General features: G+C 39.0%; 1 protein-coding gene across 1 annotated transcript in view; it reads right to left on the bottom strand.

Annotated features, from left to right (window-relative positions):
- TJP1 (tight junction protein 1) overlaps positions 1-14,275 on the bottom strand; it is a 44,976-nt gene extending 30,701 nt beyond the window's left edge. Inside the window, exons 1-7 of the mRNA XM_010084988.1 lie at positions 14,212-14,275; positions 9,006-9,130; positions 8,688-8,790; positions 6,962-7,241; positions 6,262-6,365; positions 5,311-5,479; positions 4,804-4,948 (exon numbers count right to left, since the gene is read on the bottom strand). Of these exons, the coding sequence (XP_010083290.1) occupies positions 4,804-4,948; positions 5,311-5,479; positions 6,262-6,365; positions 6,962-7,241; positions 8,688-8,790; positions 9,006-9,130; positions 14,212-14,259 (974 nt within the window). The 5' untranslated portion in view covers positions 14,260-14,275. The remainder of the gene's footprint in view (positions 1-4,803; positions 4,949-5,310; positions 5,480-6,261; positions 6,366-6,961; positions 7,242-8,687; positions 8,791-9,005; positions 9,131-14,211) is intronic.
- Between the last annotated feature and the right edge of the window lie 1,239 nt (positions 14,276-15,514).

The raw sequence follows: 15,514 nt of genomic DNA, 5'->3' as shown, positions 1-15,514 counted from the left end.
ACTGGTTCTAGGTGACAGAAACTTGCTAAAAATTGACAGCTGCACTTCCCAAGAGACAAAGTGCTGTTCCCTGTGTGTGCTGTGACACTATTGTTTAACATCTGTGCTGTGCTGGGGCCCTCCTTTACCTCACTTCCTGCCCCTCCTTTTCTTTAAACTGTGCCCAATAGAAGTACCTTCAAAAACCTTCAGTCACAAAATGCAGAGTCAGCTACACACCAGTGCCGTCAACTGAGGCTATTACTTCTGAACAAAAAAAAGACTGCAACACACAGAATGTTTACACAGAAAAAGTTCCAAAAAATATGAATATGCAGGCTCTTTCTACGCGTTTTTAGCACATCTTGAACTGTTTAGCCTGAGAAGACAGTAAGTGCCAAAAGGAATCCTCCTGAGTACATTCAAAATAGGGTTGATTTTTGTTCTATATTCCAGTTTTTCAACGTGTTTTGAAAATGGACAGAAAAACAGATCTCTCGCACTGTATATAAATTGACAACTGTATTACAGAAGTCAACCTCATCCTTCCAGAAACAATTGTGAACTCTACAGGGATTTCTTCAAGCTGCCACATCTTTCTTGCTAAGGCTGAAGTGTTAAATGCATCAGAAAACTTTTCTGCTATTCCAACACCCAGGTAGGAAGGCAGCACAGAAGAGAGAGAGTTCCCAAGTGGGAATTCTTTCAGCTGGCACAGGGCAGCCCAGAGATGTCACTTGACAGGCTTGCCAGCACCTGGCTGCAAATGCCACTTTTCAGGATGGGTCACACCAAAAGCTTGGCAGTCACTGACAGGAGCCCCCACTGCACCCCTCCCTTGCTGCCAGCAGAGCTGGAGTCCAGGGAAACCTTTAGCAGCTGCTGACAGGAGCCATTGCTGTGGCCCCTCCCTGCGACCAGACAAACCCACCACACAAACCACAACAACACATTATACAAAGCTGCCTTATGTTATCTGACATTCTACATTTAAGATGTGTTTCTCCTCTTCCTAAACAGTTGTTCTGCATATCTGTAAAAATACATGCATCTTTTAAAACTATACTTATCCTTTAAAACATGATCCTCTCAGAGAGTTCCTCCTCAAAGCCAGGACATATTTATAGCTTATATTTCACTTAGTACCTAATTCACTACCAGCTGGTTATAAATTTTCCAAGTCTCTGGGGCTACAAGTATTTATCTGTATCTGGAGATCTGTAAGATTCATTCTCTGGATTCTTTTCAAGACTATGGTAATTTGCAATCCTCCAAAAGTGAAAAAAAATTACAAGTTTAATTAGTCCTTTTTATTAGTAAATTAAGAAGAACATGTTCTAGAATCTCAGTTTTAAAAGACTGTTCAATAGACACTATGAACTTCTCTGGACTAAAGAAAACTACAAATAGCAATTGTCATGGAAATTCTATACCCAGGAGAACCGCAGGCACACCGGTGAATGGACCAGTATAGAATACTGAAGGACAGACAATCCCTGCCAGACCCCAAAGCCATACTGAACAGGCCTGCTGGCAGATTTCTGTACTCTAGTGTGCACCTCTAAGTGTCCGTCTGTAGCTAAGCTTGTATGAAAGGACTAAGAGGGTTCCCCTAGAACTTCTCATTAACAAGCACACACGTGGTAGAACAGGGCCTAAATAAAGACTCATTATCTACAATATCTTTTTGATGTCCTCCCTAAGCTCAGTTTGAAGATTTTTCCACCTCTACTTCCTCAGCTTGTTGTTCTCGAGCTTTTCTTCCCCTTCAGATTTTTAACCAAGTTTTAAAAAAATTAAGCAGTCCCAACTAATTTGATCTTACAGCAGATTTGAACTTGCACAAATAACCACTACAAAGAGAAGTGGCTTCTAACACTTTTTTCTTTATGTGGCTCAGGGCCCAGATTTTCTGATCTTGAAAGGGACATGTCCAACAGGAAGACAACCCATGCCAAGGTAGCTCTTGTTCATAAAGTAGATATAGCGGATGCATTCACAGTTGAGATAACTTCAAAGTTCCTTCTCAGGAAGGATTTAATTCTTCTGACTGTGTAGTCCATAGGGAGGAAGTGACCATCTACCTAAAGCACTGCAATAGGACAGGAAAGCACTAATGCTAGGGTAAGTCAGTCACCGTTTCAGTTTTGATGGATTTTTTTTTTCCTTCCTCCACAAGCCCTTTTCACACTGCATTGGAAATTCATGTCAAGAAACAAAGGTTTTAAAATCTAACAGAGAACTCACAACCTTCACAATCAAATTTTTCTAGGCGTCTCCTGATTTAAGGGTCTATCCAAGAAGGGAAATCTACAAAGTCAATTTCATTGACATTCAGAACTGCTCAGCAGAACATTCCTAAATGTTGATTCTCTTTATGCTTTAACTCAAACACTAAAAACTGTCTTTTTTTGTTCCTTCCTTGAAAGTCACGAAAAACCAGAAAACCCCAAACTAAACAGAAAACTCCCCACCCCCAAATCCCACCTTTTTCAAACCCAAACATCAACAATAAACAGAAACATGATTCTCCTCATGACATGTTCTTAGAAAGCCCCATCAAGATAGGAGGACGAAGATGCACAACACCCACTGATCCTGAACTTCCAATACTGCCTTCAAAAACAAAGCAACGGAGCTATGATCTTTCTCAACTAAAGATCGCCTTGAATTGGCAGATTCATTTTTATTTCTTTTAATATGAAGAAATAAAAACCAAGGTAACAGCTCACTTGTGTTTTTCCTCAGACACCACAGGGATGAAATAATATCACAAAAGGCCAAAGGGCTCTTGACATTCCCTGTGCTTGCTCCTGCTTATGAAAGCAGGAATTCAATCCATCTAGTCCCAGGCAGAAAAATCCATGGCAGAACCTTTATCTTCCTAAATAATGGCATTCTACTAATCATTAAGAGCAGCAAAACCATGACAAAACTCTGTAGTAAGCAGAAGTTTGTTGTTGTAGAAACTCTGAAATGTTAGGCCCCAGTTAAAATTACCTCAACGGGCTGAAGAAATGGTTTGACAGGAACTTCATGAAGTTGAACAAGAAGTGCTAAGCCCTGCACCTGGGGAGGAACGACTCCATGCACAAATACACGCTGGGGGCCCTCAGCTGGAAAGCAACCTGGCATGAAAAGACCTGGGGGGTCCTGGTGGACACCAAGTTGAACACAAGCCAGCCCTCACAGCAAAGGAGGGCTGCACAAGGCAAACAATCGCCAGCTGGTCAAGGGGGAGGATCCTTCTCCTCCACTCTGCACTGCTGAGGCCACACCTGGAGATCTTGGCTCCTCAGTACAAGAGAGATAGGGACACATGGAGAGAGCCCAACAAAGAGCCATGAAGACGACAAAGGGACCAGAACACCTCTCCTCTAAAGGAGAAGCTGAAGACAGCAGAGACTGTTTAGCTTGGAGAAGAGAAGGCTCAGGGGACCCTGCTTGAGCATGGGGGGCTGGTCAAGACTACATCTGCAGGTCCCTCAACCATTACACGATGCTGTAAAAAGAACTTAGAAATACAAAGACAGCTGCTAAAATTTGAGCCAGCCCTCCCTGCATTCCAGCTGTCTCAGTTTTCATAGCTACTTTACTAAGCTATGGAGTGTACACTTCAAACCAAATGAAGAATCAGGGCATCTCTGCATCTGGTACACAGCTTTCGAGTTTTTTCCACTAATAGGGGGTTCCTACTTCAAAACAAGGTCTCATGCCTCGTGGCCCCTCCAAACAACACACATGAAAGAGAAGCAAACATATCTGTAATCCCCAACCAGGTGTACATGCAGTTAAGATCCATCTTGCAGTTTCATTAACCCTTAGAAAACTCTAAAAACCTTGAAAGTTTAAGTGTTCTTCTTTTCCCCTAGGGGAAACAAGATGTTACAAATAACCAATCAGGCATATCTTAGTTTTATGGAACAGTTAGCTGCAATTTTTCAGAATTTATGACAGCATCTAAAAATCTTCAAATAGAGGCTCTGAATTTGATGTTTGCAAAAAATCAATTTTAAATTTTGCTGTATCATCTATGAGCACTCAGAAGGTAATCTTTTCTCTTGAAAATATTCAGTAGAATCTGAAGTTCAACATGGAAATTCTATTTCAATAAATTAAACTGTCCATTTATAACAAACTGTGGAAAAGCAGAACAGGACAGACTTATGTTATTCAAGACTAAAGATTCACATGGCAAAAGAAAAGATTACAAACCATACAACAGTTTACTTCTCTTGGAATTCACATAAAATTAGACTTACCTACTTCAGAATTATCATGAATGTCACATTACCAAGTTCAAATCTTAAAAACTATATTCCAAAAGTTAAATCTGCTGTGCAATACATCTTATTTTGTAGTATTCAGAAACATAACATTCAAAGAAGGCTAGTGAGGAAAATGAAAAGCCTATGCCTAAATAAAGCGAAATTTCAACAAGTTTACCCAGGTCAGACATTCAACAGAAACTGTGCTACCAGTCATCTCAAATGTCCTTGCAGCTAACTGCTTCTTAAGATCAAAATCCAATTGTATATGCTTCAATAACATATATCACTATCACCGACATTGACATTCACACAACCATACTCTAAGATCACATTTAAAAGAAAGGGGATAACACTGACTTTAAAAGGTTCAATTTCTCCTGAATGCTAAGAAAATTTGGATCATTATCAGCCGCATCCCTTGACAGAAAGAATGGTATATTACTGCCACCATAGTTCTGCATCACATTTGTCACACTGTGTAAATCCAAGCACTCCTACAACTTATATGTCATATTAAATAGTTGACTTAAAAATAATACAATGATGCCATCACCTGCCATTGCTGGGCTGCTGTGGAGAATGCCTGGAATGGTCTGAAGGCTCTGACCTCTGGTCAGGAGATCGAGAACGACTGCGGCGGGGCCTGTCATGTGATCGGTTGGAATGATCTGATGCCAGCGACTGAATTTCTGAAATGTCTGTTAAATAAAAGTTGTTTTTTCATGAAATGATTGTAATTAAAATGGTGGCATGACCTGCTCAAATGGAAACAAGCTTTTGCAGAGAATTTTTATGAAGATGTTAAATCTATGTTTATTATTTCAAAAAAACCTAAACTTATTATTCCTGAAAGAACAATTGCAAGAATAGGAACTGTATCTCTTTCTCCACTGCTTCTGAAGGTGTGGATTTCAATCACACTCAAACAAGAATTTACCCACACGACAATCGTACTCCTAACTCTTTTCCTCCCCACCCTCTCTCATCCCACTTAGGTACTTCCCATCTTCACAACACAGGGAATTCTCTCCCTTTGGAAATCAAGTTTATTTATACTCACCATCTCTTTCAGAAGCATTAGCAGAATGAATACTATCAGAAAGATCAGGAACGTTCAACAGTGTAGCTCGTTCATCTCGTTGAACAACCATCTTCAACTTGCCTTTTGACCTTTCTATTAGTGTTTTTGCATCTGCTAAGGACATATTTTCTGTCACTGTGCCATTTATCTGGAACAGAGTAAGAACAGTGCAGATATAAACTTACTGAAAAAAAAAATCAAAACAGTGATTTTTGAGTAAAGATAGTGGTTTTTTATGTAAGATAAGTGGTTTTTTTATCTAATGATATTTAGAAATAGCTAGAGATACTTATCAAATTACCACAATACAACAGAAGACTATTGGGCTCATCCCAACTACAACATAATATAGAAGATTATTTTCATCTTTCAAAAACAAAGCCTCTACTGCCAATACAAAACTTTTAAAATATTAGTTATGTTTTTTGGACCAGCACTACTTCACACAGCAGAGTAAGGAATGGTATGTTTTTCTGCACTAACACATTTACAGCACTACAGTGAAATAAAAATTGTTAGTATGAATTAAAGATGCCTGGGTATACTGATTTCTACAAAAAACAAAATTTAACCTGAAGGCCAGTTCTAGTGTTGTCCAACAGTACAATTCCACAACACTATACTGTATAACTAAGCACACAGGACCAAAGTCTCATACCATCCCAAATGTTTTCTATTATGCATTTATAGTCAGCGCTATTTGTCTGAATAAGGCCTGGGGAATAACACCAAAAAAAAAAAACCAAAAAGGCTTTATAGTTTTCCTTTCCTTAGAGACATTGATTTATACTTATATTTATTGGTCTTTGAAATAGTTTAATAAAAAAAAGATACATCTACTAACAATAATGATGCTATTAAGAAATAGCTAATTCTAAAAACAGTTATCAATTAATTTTCCCTTTGAACAAACACCACCATTTACTATACCTTCAGTACAACATCTCCTTCCTGGATATTGCCATCTCTTGCTGCCAGGCTATCCTGTGATATTTCTTTCACAAATATGTGACTTGCCAACCGCAGACCATACTCTTTATATAGCAGCAATCAAAGAAAAACAGAAAACGAATGAAGCTACAGTAAAAAGGAGGAGGGAGATAGCTGAAGATTTACAACACTGCGTTAACACAACATTTACAGTGGAAACACAAAGAGGAGACTGAACTTGGCACATGAAGGGCTGTAGTGGAATTACTCTATGGATTTACCATTATATCAATCTCTTTTTCTAACTCTGCCTGTAATGACAGCTGTTGTTCAATAGCTTAATTTAGATGCTATCTACAATTTTCCCTCTTTCAAACAAGATATACACTGAAGACTCAACTGAAGTATATGGCAGGTACGTAGCCACTGACTACCAGATGTCAGGTGCACAGCCGGGATTTGTTTACACTATATAATACTTTTCCCTAATTAAGCACAGGTTATTTTGGAAAATGAAAAATACCACCAGAAATATACTAACAGTTTTCAAGTTTTCAGCTAGCTACTGGCAAAAAGGGCAAACAGTTAACAGCACTGTTCATACAATCCATGAAGTCTTTAACACAACATTGACTGAAGCTGTTGGCCTTTAAAAAACAGTAAAAGTCTTAGCAAGAGAATTAACATCCAATGAAGTTACCTTCATTCTTCCTGGATTTCACCAGTGTTACTTTGGTAGGTTTTGCAGGCTGACTGGAAGTAACCGACCTTCTGTCTGATCTTGGTGATAAGCTTCTCTCTCTGCTAGCACTTCGATCTCTTACCCAGCTCTTCTCGTGCCTTCTGTTGGCACTTGGACCACCACGGCTACTTCTTGGATCACGTATCTCTTCATCATAGCTATCGTCCTCATTTTCAGACACTGGTTCAGGCTCTGGTCGAGCCACTGGAATCTGAATTTTCTTCATCCTCCGGATAGTCTACAACCAAACACTAGATATCAGCCTCTGGCGGTGTAATTGTAACGGTGTTACTATATGTCAGAAGCCAAGCTAATCCCAAAACTCAAAAGAAAACATACAGATGTATTTGTGAATGCTCTGAATTCTTGCAACCTCATTATAAACTTCTATCCAATTAATACAGGAGACTCATCAACTGAGATTTCTAGAAACCTGTTTTTGAGGGGAGGAGTATGTTTGCTTTTACAGTTATTTTAGTCCTTTTTTTGCTTCTGCAAAAGTTGCAAAAAAAATTCAGAAAAACAGCCATTGTAGCTCAATGTGATATTCTGCCTTCGCAGAGCCACAAGAGTTGAATGCCCTCTCTTTGCTTAAACCCACAAATCAGTTACTGGCACGGCTAAACACTTATTTTACTAACATGTAATCTACTGGATACTCAGTGTGTTATTGACAGCAATTCTGCTCAACTTTGAAGCTTCCCAATTTTCCAAAGCTATGCTTATGCAAGCCACAGAGGAAGGGGAACATTCTTGCTGAAAGTTCAAGGTTGGTTTGCATTAACGTAGACAGCTGTTTCCAGAGTACGACCCAACCCTGTTTAGAGGTTTACTTGCTGTGTGTTACAGAACTGAACCAAGTTATACCCATTAATTGCTTTTCTCTGCATAAGTCTACATATCAAATACTTCAGGTACCGAAAGCCCTGGACAGCTCGCCACGTATTTTGTTTTGTGTAAGCTGTGAAGAATTGCTAAATCTACAAATGCAAAACATGATTCCATTTTTGGCAACTGTATCGAAGCACACAAGAGCAGTAGAAATCTGTCAGCTCACAAGCTTTTCCACAAGCCCTAGAAGTCTCTTTTCCTGAATTAAGAAATGCTTAAACATTGTGCATTTGTGTTCTATTTTTTGTAACATATCTCAAACTTCTGCAGAAAGCCAGATTACAACCATTTTGTGATGACCTGTTCTGTTTTGCAAAGTTCAAAAGCCAACCACTTCGAATAAGCCTACAAAATTATAGGAATTAAGATAATTACACTTTATTTTGGCAAAGTGTTTACTGAGCACCAAAAGAATGACATTAGTGCATACATCCTTTAGCATACAACAGCCATTGAAAAACTTGATAAGAGTGCACTCAAGAAAGAAAATAAGTCCTACACAAAGCGGAGAATTGAGCTTTTGGCAAACTGAGAAGAACTTTACCATAAAGAAAAGGAGTCTGAAGTATCCAGTGCCATGCTACCGAAACACCAGCATTCACATTTTCAAAAAATTCTGTGTGACCCACATGATAAACATGTCAGGATTATCATGTAAACCCAAAGCATCATACGGGTATCATTCAAGTACCTTGAATCATATATGTATTTCATAGTAGAGATTACAAAATTTCACTTTTGCTCTCTAACTACAGAACTTAATTAAGCTTTAATCTTCAAGACATTCACTTACAATTTTGGCATTCTTCCCACTTTTCCTCAGCTGCTGAACAGCAAATGCGTGCTCGACATTATCCATTGAAACTCCATTAACCATTGCAACACGGTCATTTTCTCTAGATGAAAAACATCACAAGGCACAGTATAAATACTTTATGCCAAAGGGAAAATACTGGGGAATAGGTGTCCCGAGCAAACTACCTGAATTATAAACTGTATACACAAACAGCTACAGATAGATACCTTGAGAGTAAAACAATCGGGAGATTAAGCTACCACTGACAAAGATGAATGCCCCCAAATCTGAATCCACATATAGTTTGGCACTTACTGTAGCAGTCCTTCTGCTGGGCCTCCTTTCAGCACATCAGAAATAACAATTGATGTCTCACCACTCTGAAAGTGAGGATTATCTCTTCCTCCAGATATTGCAATACCAAATCCAAATCCAGGGGCCTAGAATGCAACAAGCGAAATCTTTTTACTTTCTAATGTTTACATGGCCACAATTCACATTCCTGTGTCAAACACAAACAGGTCCTATGGGACAAATACAACTTTTTGGAAGAAAGAAGGATCAACAAAACGTACGATGCCATGCAATCCAAGAACAGGAGAAAGATTAAAAATCAATTTTCAAAACACACCACACTTTTAGAAGCCAGCGAGTTTCAGACCAACTCCCCAGTCTCTCCCAAAAGCAAAATACTAGAGTTCCCATTTGCATTTTTAAGGCCTGAGCCTCAGGTGGTCATCAGTAACACATCAGTCTTCAGCAAGACATACCATACTGTGGTGAGACACTGATTCAAACATCGTCACTTTTGCAACAATTTATTTCAGTTTCACATTCTGGTATTTACCCACCTTGACCTCGCTTAGCTCAGGAACTGCCAGGATGGCAGCACCCAGCAGTATGGCTGCAGGCTCAGTTCTTCGGAACAATACCAAGATCACTTGTACCATTAAATACATGAAAACCTTGTCAGCACTTGCAGATCATCTGCATCTTAACAAAAGTAATTTGCTTCAATCTCTTCCCTCTAGGGTGACCTGCCACTACAGCAGGGTCAATGCCTCTGAAAAGTTATTCCGGTTAGATATTTCAAGATACAACACTGATGCTTACATTTCTGCCTGCAAGCAGTGAGGGGGAGAAGTAAGCCTTCTAAATATAACTGATTTGCCAGCTATCTAGCTCTTCCATCATCGCCCAGAAAACACTGTCAGAACGGTATTACCATTTAAATACTGTATTCTGCTCAATTTATTTTGAAATTTTTGACTATACAAAATACAGTCACTGGATGGTTTCAGTCAATTCCTCCTCTCTATTTCACCCAGCATACACTCCATGCTGGCAGACTTATCCCTTTATTTTTCAGACTTTTCAAACAAACATGACCGAGCTTTAGCAACGAGTTTCATAATCTTGCAGTGGCAGCAGCAGGAACATGGCAGTCTGCATCTGTCTGTAAGACACATGACATTCAGCTTTTCGGACAGTAATTACTGCTCAAAAACGCTGTTTCCTATTTCCCCCCCAAAACAAATAAAACGATAGTCCAGATTTAACCCGTAAGCAGTGAACAGGACCATACAGTATTAAAACAAAGATTTGGAGATTCACTGTTCAGAAATTCATTTCAACGGTTAGCAAATACCATTGCCAGGTATGAAGAAAATAAGTTGGTCTAACAAAGCGTGGGGGAGTGGGAGGTGTACACCTTACTACCTCTATATTCATTTTAATTAATTAAAGGAAGACTAGGCATCTTTTCAAGATACAGCCTAGTCACATTACCCAGAAATCATGGCTGGGATTCAAGAATTAAGTGAAACCCTGTGCCACGCAGAAGGACAATCTAAAGGATCTTCATGACTACTTACGACCAGAGATGAGGTTTTCTTTCAGTTTTACTTTTTAAATAGTTGACAAAGAGAATATATAATAGCCTATGAAAATATGTAACAAAAACCCCTTTCAAAACAGTAATGCCACTGCTTCATCTTTCTGTTTTCCATTACTCTAATAATCAGAAATTGGTTTGCACTATATTTGGGGTGGTGAAGAAGAGAGATAACAAAGACATCAATGTCAAATTTCATTTAAATGTTCTCTATCTTTCCTTACACCATGAACAAAAATATTCTCATAGTTCTCTCCTCATGAAAAAAAAATACAATCATCAGGCTAAGGCCAGCAGAGATGCAGAAACTCACTGTAAATCTTACCCTGCTGCTTGCCATTCTATTTTGTTAGAGTAGATTTGCAAGACAAATCGCCAATATTAAGACAGCTAGTTTCATACTTTCATGTTCTTTTCAGGAAGCCCTGAAACAATGCAGTCTCATATACAGACAGCAGTCAAAGACCACAAGTCAGATAAAGGCCTTCTAATAACATAGCTCAAAGTCTTAGGAAATACTCCACATTAGAAAGTTCAAATCAAACCCTAAAGCTTCCTGAAAATTTAAGGGCTCAAATAAGAAACCTTTTAGTAAACCTCAGTCTACTACTTTTCATTTTATCCTGCTGCCTACCATCTTAAGAAATAAAAGATAACCTGAGCTACCCTCAGAATAACAAGCGTAGCTCCTAGATGTGTCTGGAAACAGCAAGATGTTGATCACTACAGATTACACGAAACAGAAACACGGATCTTAACTAAAATTGCACAACACAAAGAAAAGAATGGTGCTACTTTGCTCTCCGACAGTAAGGCAGTATGGGAAAAGCAGAAAGGTACCTGTCTTCTGTTCTTTGGGGGAAGGAGACACATCTAACAGACACACAGAACTTGAGTTCCAAGTATGAAGAAACTCACATAATATATTAAGAACATGGTTCCTCCTTAAAGTCCTTTACAGTTAAGTACACAAAACCAGATCTCTCAATAGAAGATAGACTGCAGCTCCCTGATAAGCTTTAACTGAACTTGAGACTGGCTCAATCTCTTAGAAGTTCAGCAGCAGTCCAGCAAGGTGTAAGGACAGTAAAGAAAGGGAACAAAAACACTTGGTTATAAGTCCAAGACTCTCCTCCCCAGAAAAGGTGCTAATAAGTCTTTTGACAATAGTGTTAGAATTTACCAACTACTGTGTTAAGTCACAGCCCAGTCCGACTGCTTATACGCTCTGTTCCTGGATGTACCTGAAGCAGATGGATAAAAAAAAAGTCTGATGTTTGAACTTTATCAAAGTGCCTGAACTGACAAATGCATACTACAGCTCCTGGGATTAAGGACACCCTGTCCCTAATCTGTAATGGTTTCTCTGGAAAGCAAAGGTCATAGAAAGAAACCCTTCAAAAGAAGTCAGCAAAACTGCATTTTTCAACAAGAACTCCCTATGTAAAGCACTCCCTTCTCTTTTGTAAGGCTCATCTTCCCAAGTTCATATAGCATACTACCCCCTTTTTAAAGGGCCCTTCGTGGATCAACACATTTTCACGTTATGTAACAACACTTCTGAACTGCCATTAGTTAGTTCATAAATCAGTAACTGCCCCCTATAACAACACAAAAACATTTTTGAAGTGTTTAATATCTCGGACAACGATGTGTTAAAAAAGCTAATCAGCAGACTACAGATAGAATACCTTACGCACTACTAATGGGGCTTTTTTTGGTTTTTCCTCAGAAAGAAACTGCATACAAATTATCTCTACTTTCCTAAATTTTGAGGATTACTACCAAAACTGGTTTTTGTTATTACAGTTTTGGCTACCTTTAAGGAACCCTACTCTGCCACACACAGGAGCAAGGGAGTTGTAGTAGAGAACAGCACAGGCTTAAAGCAAAATTGCCAGTGTGGGAATTACCAACAGGACAAAACCAAGTCTCAAAACAGGAACAAATGTAGTCAAGAATACTCTATGTACCTTTGCTAGCACACCCACATGCCATCTAACAAACTATTTGCATTTCTCCCCTATTTGGAAGGTTGATCATTAAAACAGATGTTACTAGATGTTACTGGTCCTTAGTCATTACCTAGTTTTGATCAAATACCATTAATAAAAACCAATTAAAATAGAAAAGGAAATCATGGTTACATAGTTTCTTTGGGGCACTTGGAGGGACAACAGATCCACTTGCCATTAAGCAGGTATTTGTGAGGAGACAAGAGTTGATCTAGACTGACACAAACCCCTGCCTTCTCTGCCTCTCCTACGGAGACTTACTAAGGTTTTGGACAAATTCTTCCAATGACTTGTCAAGCCTCATCTCTGAGGGCAAATACTGACAGAACGGACAAAAAAGTTCCGTGAATCCCAAGAGTTTTGCAGGTGCAGCAATAAAACAGGAAGCCAGGAACACGAAGCCTGACTCGCACCTACCCTGTAGAAATTCAGCACACGTTAAATGCCATTAACCCCACCATCCACAGCCAGCTGAGTGCCCTCAGGTACACCAAAACCAGGGGAACTTTCTACTGTGCCTCACTAGAGAAAGCAAGGACACTTCTTGAAAATGTTTCTGTGTGGCTGACAGTAGATGGCCTCTAGCCAAGTGGAGCAGATAAACTCACACAGAATATTCTACAACCACTCAGAGTGGCATTTAGTGCCTATTCCAATTCTATTAACTTCTAGATACCTGAGGATAACTGAGATCTGGATGCATTCCACTCCTTCCGACTAACCTCATTTACTTGATATTCTAACACTACATGAATGTCACAATGTCACAAATAAAAAGCAAAACCAAAAACCCCAAACGTAAATATGCAGTCCCTCTCCTAAATTCTCTTCCCAGTGCTAAGGATAGATTCTAAGGACCAATTAACATTAGCATAGAGTTTTGGTTCTGTTATGTGAGAGACAGAAAACAATGTTTGGTTTTAATTGGCTAAATTAATGCTATTAAAGTTATTAACGGTACCTGCCATCAGCCTTCAACATCTAAATGAGAGGCTTACTCAGCTGACAAAACAGTTAAACTAGTACAGTTGACAGAAGTTTGGCACGTAAAAATATCATAATCAAAATTATAACCAAATCACACTTTCACTTCTATACTATACAAGGACTTCTGGCTATGCTGCAAATGTAAAAAGACGTGGCTTCTAGTTCCTACCTATTATTTCAACATTTGTTCAGGGTAACACCATATTGCAGCATTCCTTTGCTCACTGACTGAACTTCTAATTTAACAAAGTGGCAAGCAAATAAGGCAGTTTTGAACATGTTTATTTATACTTAACTACACTGTTTTATGCCCCTGCAAATAACATTTTAAAACATTTAAGTATAGTTACAGCACAACTGTTAATGAACACTTACTACTTTCAGTTACATACAGAAGTAGTCTAAAGCTTTATTTCTGGCTTTATTTGGAGGCAGGCTTATCTCTGAAGCCCAACAAACAAATAGAGCTACTATCAAATGGAGCTTTTACACCACTTCTAAATTTAAACAGAGGAATATGACAGTTTCCTTTTCTTTTCCTTCCTGACATCTGGCTTTTTCCTATTGTTTTCAAAAGCTACCCGTATCCTGCGTTAAGCACACACAGCCAATTGTACTAACTTACCCTGTGAAGAGTCACCGTGTGTTGTTCCCATATAGCTGTTTCTTCCATTGTTGTGCTCTATGGAGAAAAAACCCAAAGATTAGACTTCACTGCCAATAGCTGTACCAAACAACTGTACAATAACACAAATAGAAACTTATACTCCAAAGTAACATCAATATTCATATTGAATAGCTAGGGAGAAGCAGGGCTGGCTCATTTGTTACACATTTCCTGTCTTTATGTGTCCCATCTGAACTTCCTGTGCTCCTAGGGAAGGCGGGCAAGGGGAAGAACAGGCAAAATACATTTCTAACTATTATACTTCTCTGAAGTTGAAGTTATCAAGAAGTTTAAAGAGAAAGACTAAAAGAAGTATTTGTGATGTTGGCTCTCGTTTGCTCATTAAGCATACAGTAAGTAAAGCTGGTTCAAGGCTCAGTTTCAGTTTTCTGCTGTGATCAGTAGTATTTACATCATAACTTGTATACTCCATACTTCTGTGAACACTCTGCTGTTGCTCGTTCTAACTCTATGCAGATCACCACTAATTCATGACCGCCCAGTTACAGATTACAGCCCCCGTGCTGCTGTATGATGCATACAGGTCACATTTCACAGCCTCCGCAGTCTAGTGTAGGCTCATCTCTTTGGTGAAGAGTAGCACTGCAGAAACAAACAGGGTCCTCTCTAAGGGAACTAGATTAAACAGTAACATTATGATAATATTTACGTACCTGCTTTTCTGCTTACAAGAGCAGACACTTGCACTACTTCATGTGCCATGACAAGCAAACAGTTGGAAAGGGGAGGATGGCATGAGGGAGGAAAAACTCTAAGAGCCAAAGGCTTGAAAACAGGCAGAAAGGCAGCAGGAAATACACAGGGGACAGCATGAAGTCTCCTGCTGCTACATTTTCCGTCTTTCCAGAGGGAGTACCCAGTGGTTGTCTCTATATCCTCATAAGCAATCCACTAACAAGAACAGAATCTGAATATGAACATCTCTGAAACAAATTAAGAGTAAAGCAGATTTTCAAAAAAACCCACCACTCCCATATTGCAGTTACAGTAACTCAACAACTACAAAGGTAGTCCTAACTTTTCATCCAGTGCTGTATTTAACAGAGAACGGCAGCAGGAGTGTTTACTCTCACAATCAATACCTCTGAAAACTTTATCCAATTTCATAACATCAGAATCTGCAACTAGGTTTAAAAAGTAAGTTCTTCTCATGACCCCAAAAAGCTGTGGGGTTTTTTCCTCCACATTTTGTGCTCTAATTTCCATGGTTAGGATGTGCTACATTACTGCTCATTTCTCT

The sequence above is a fragment of the Pterocles gutturalis genome, unplaced genomic scaffold (genome assembly GCF_000699245.1).
Source record: "Pterocles gutturalis isolate BGI_N339 unplaced genomic scaffold, ASM69924v1 scaffold23570, whole genome shotgun sequence".
NCBI lineage: Eukaryota > Metazoa > Chordata > Aves > Pterocliformes > Pteroclidae > Pterocles > Pterocles gutturalis.
Note: the sequence above shows the minus strand (reverse complement) of the source record. Positions and strands in the feature narration are given on the sequence as shown.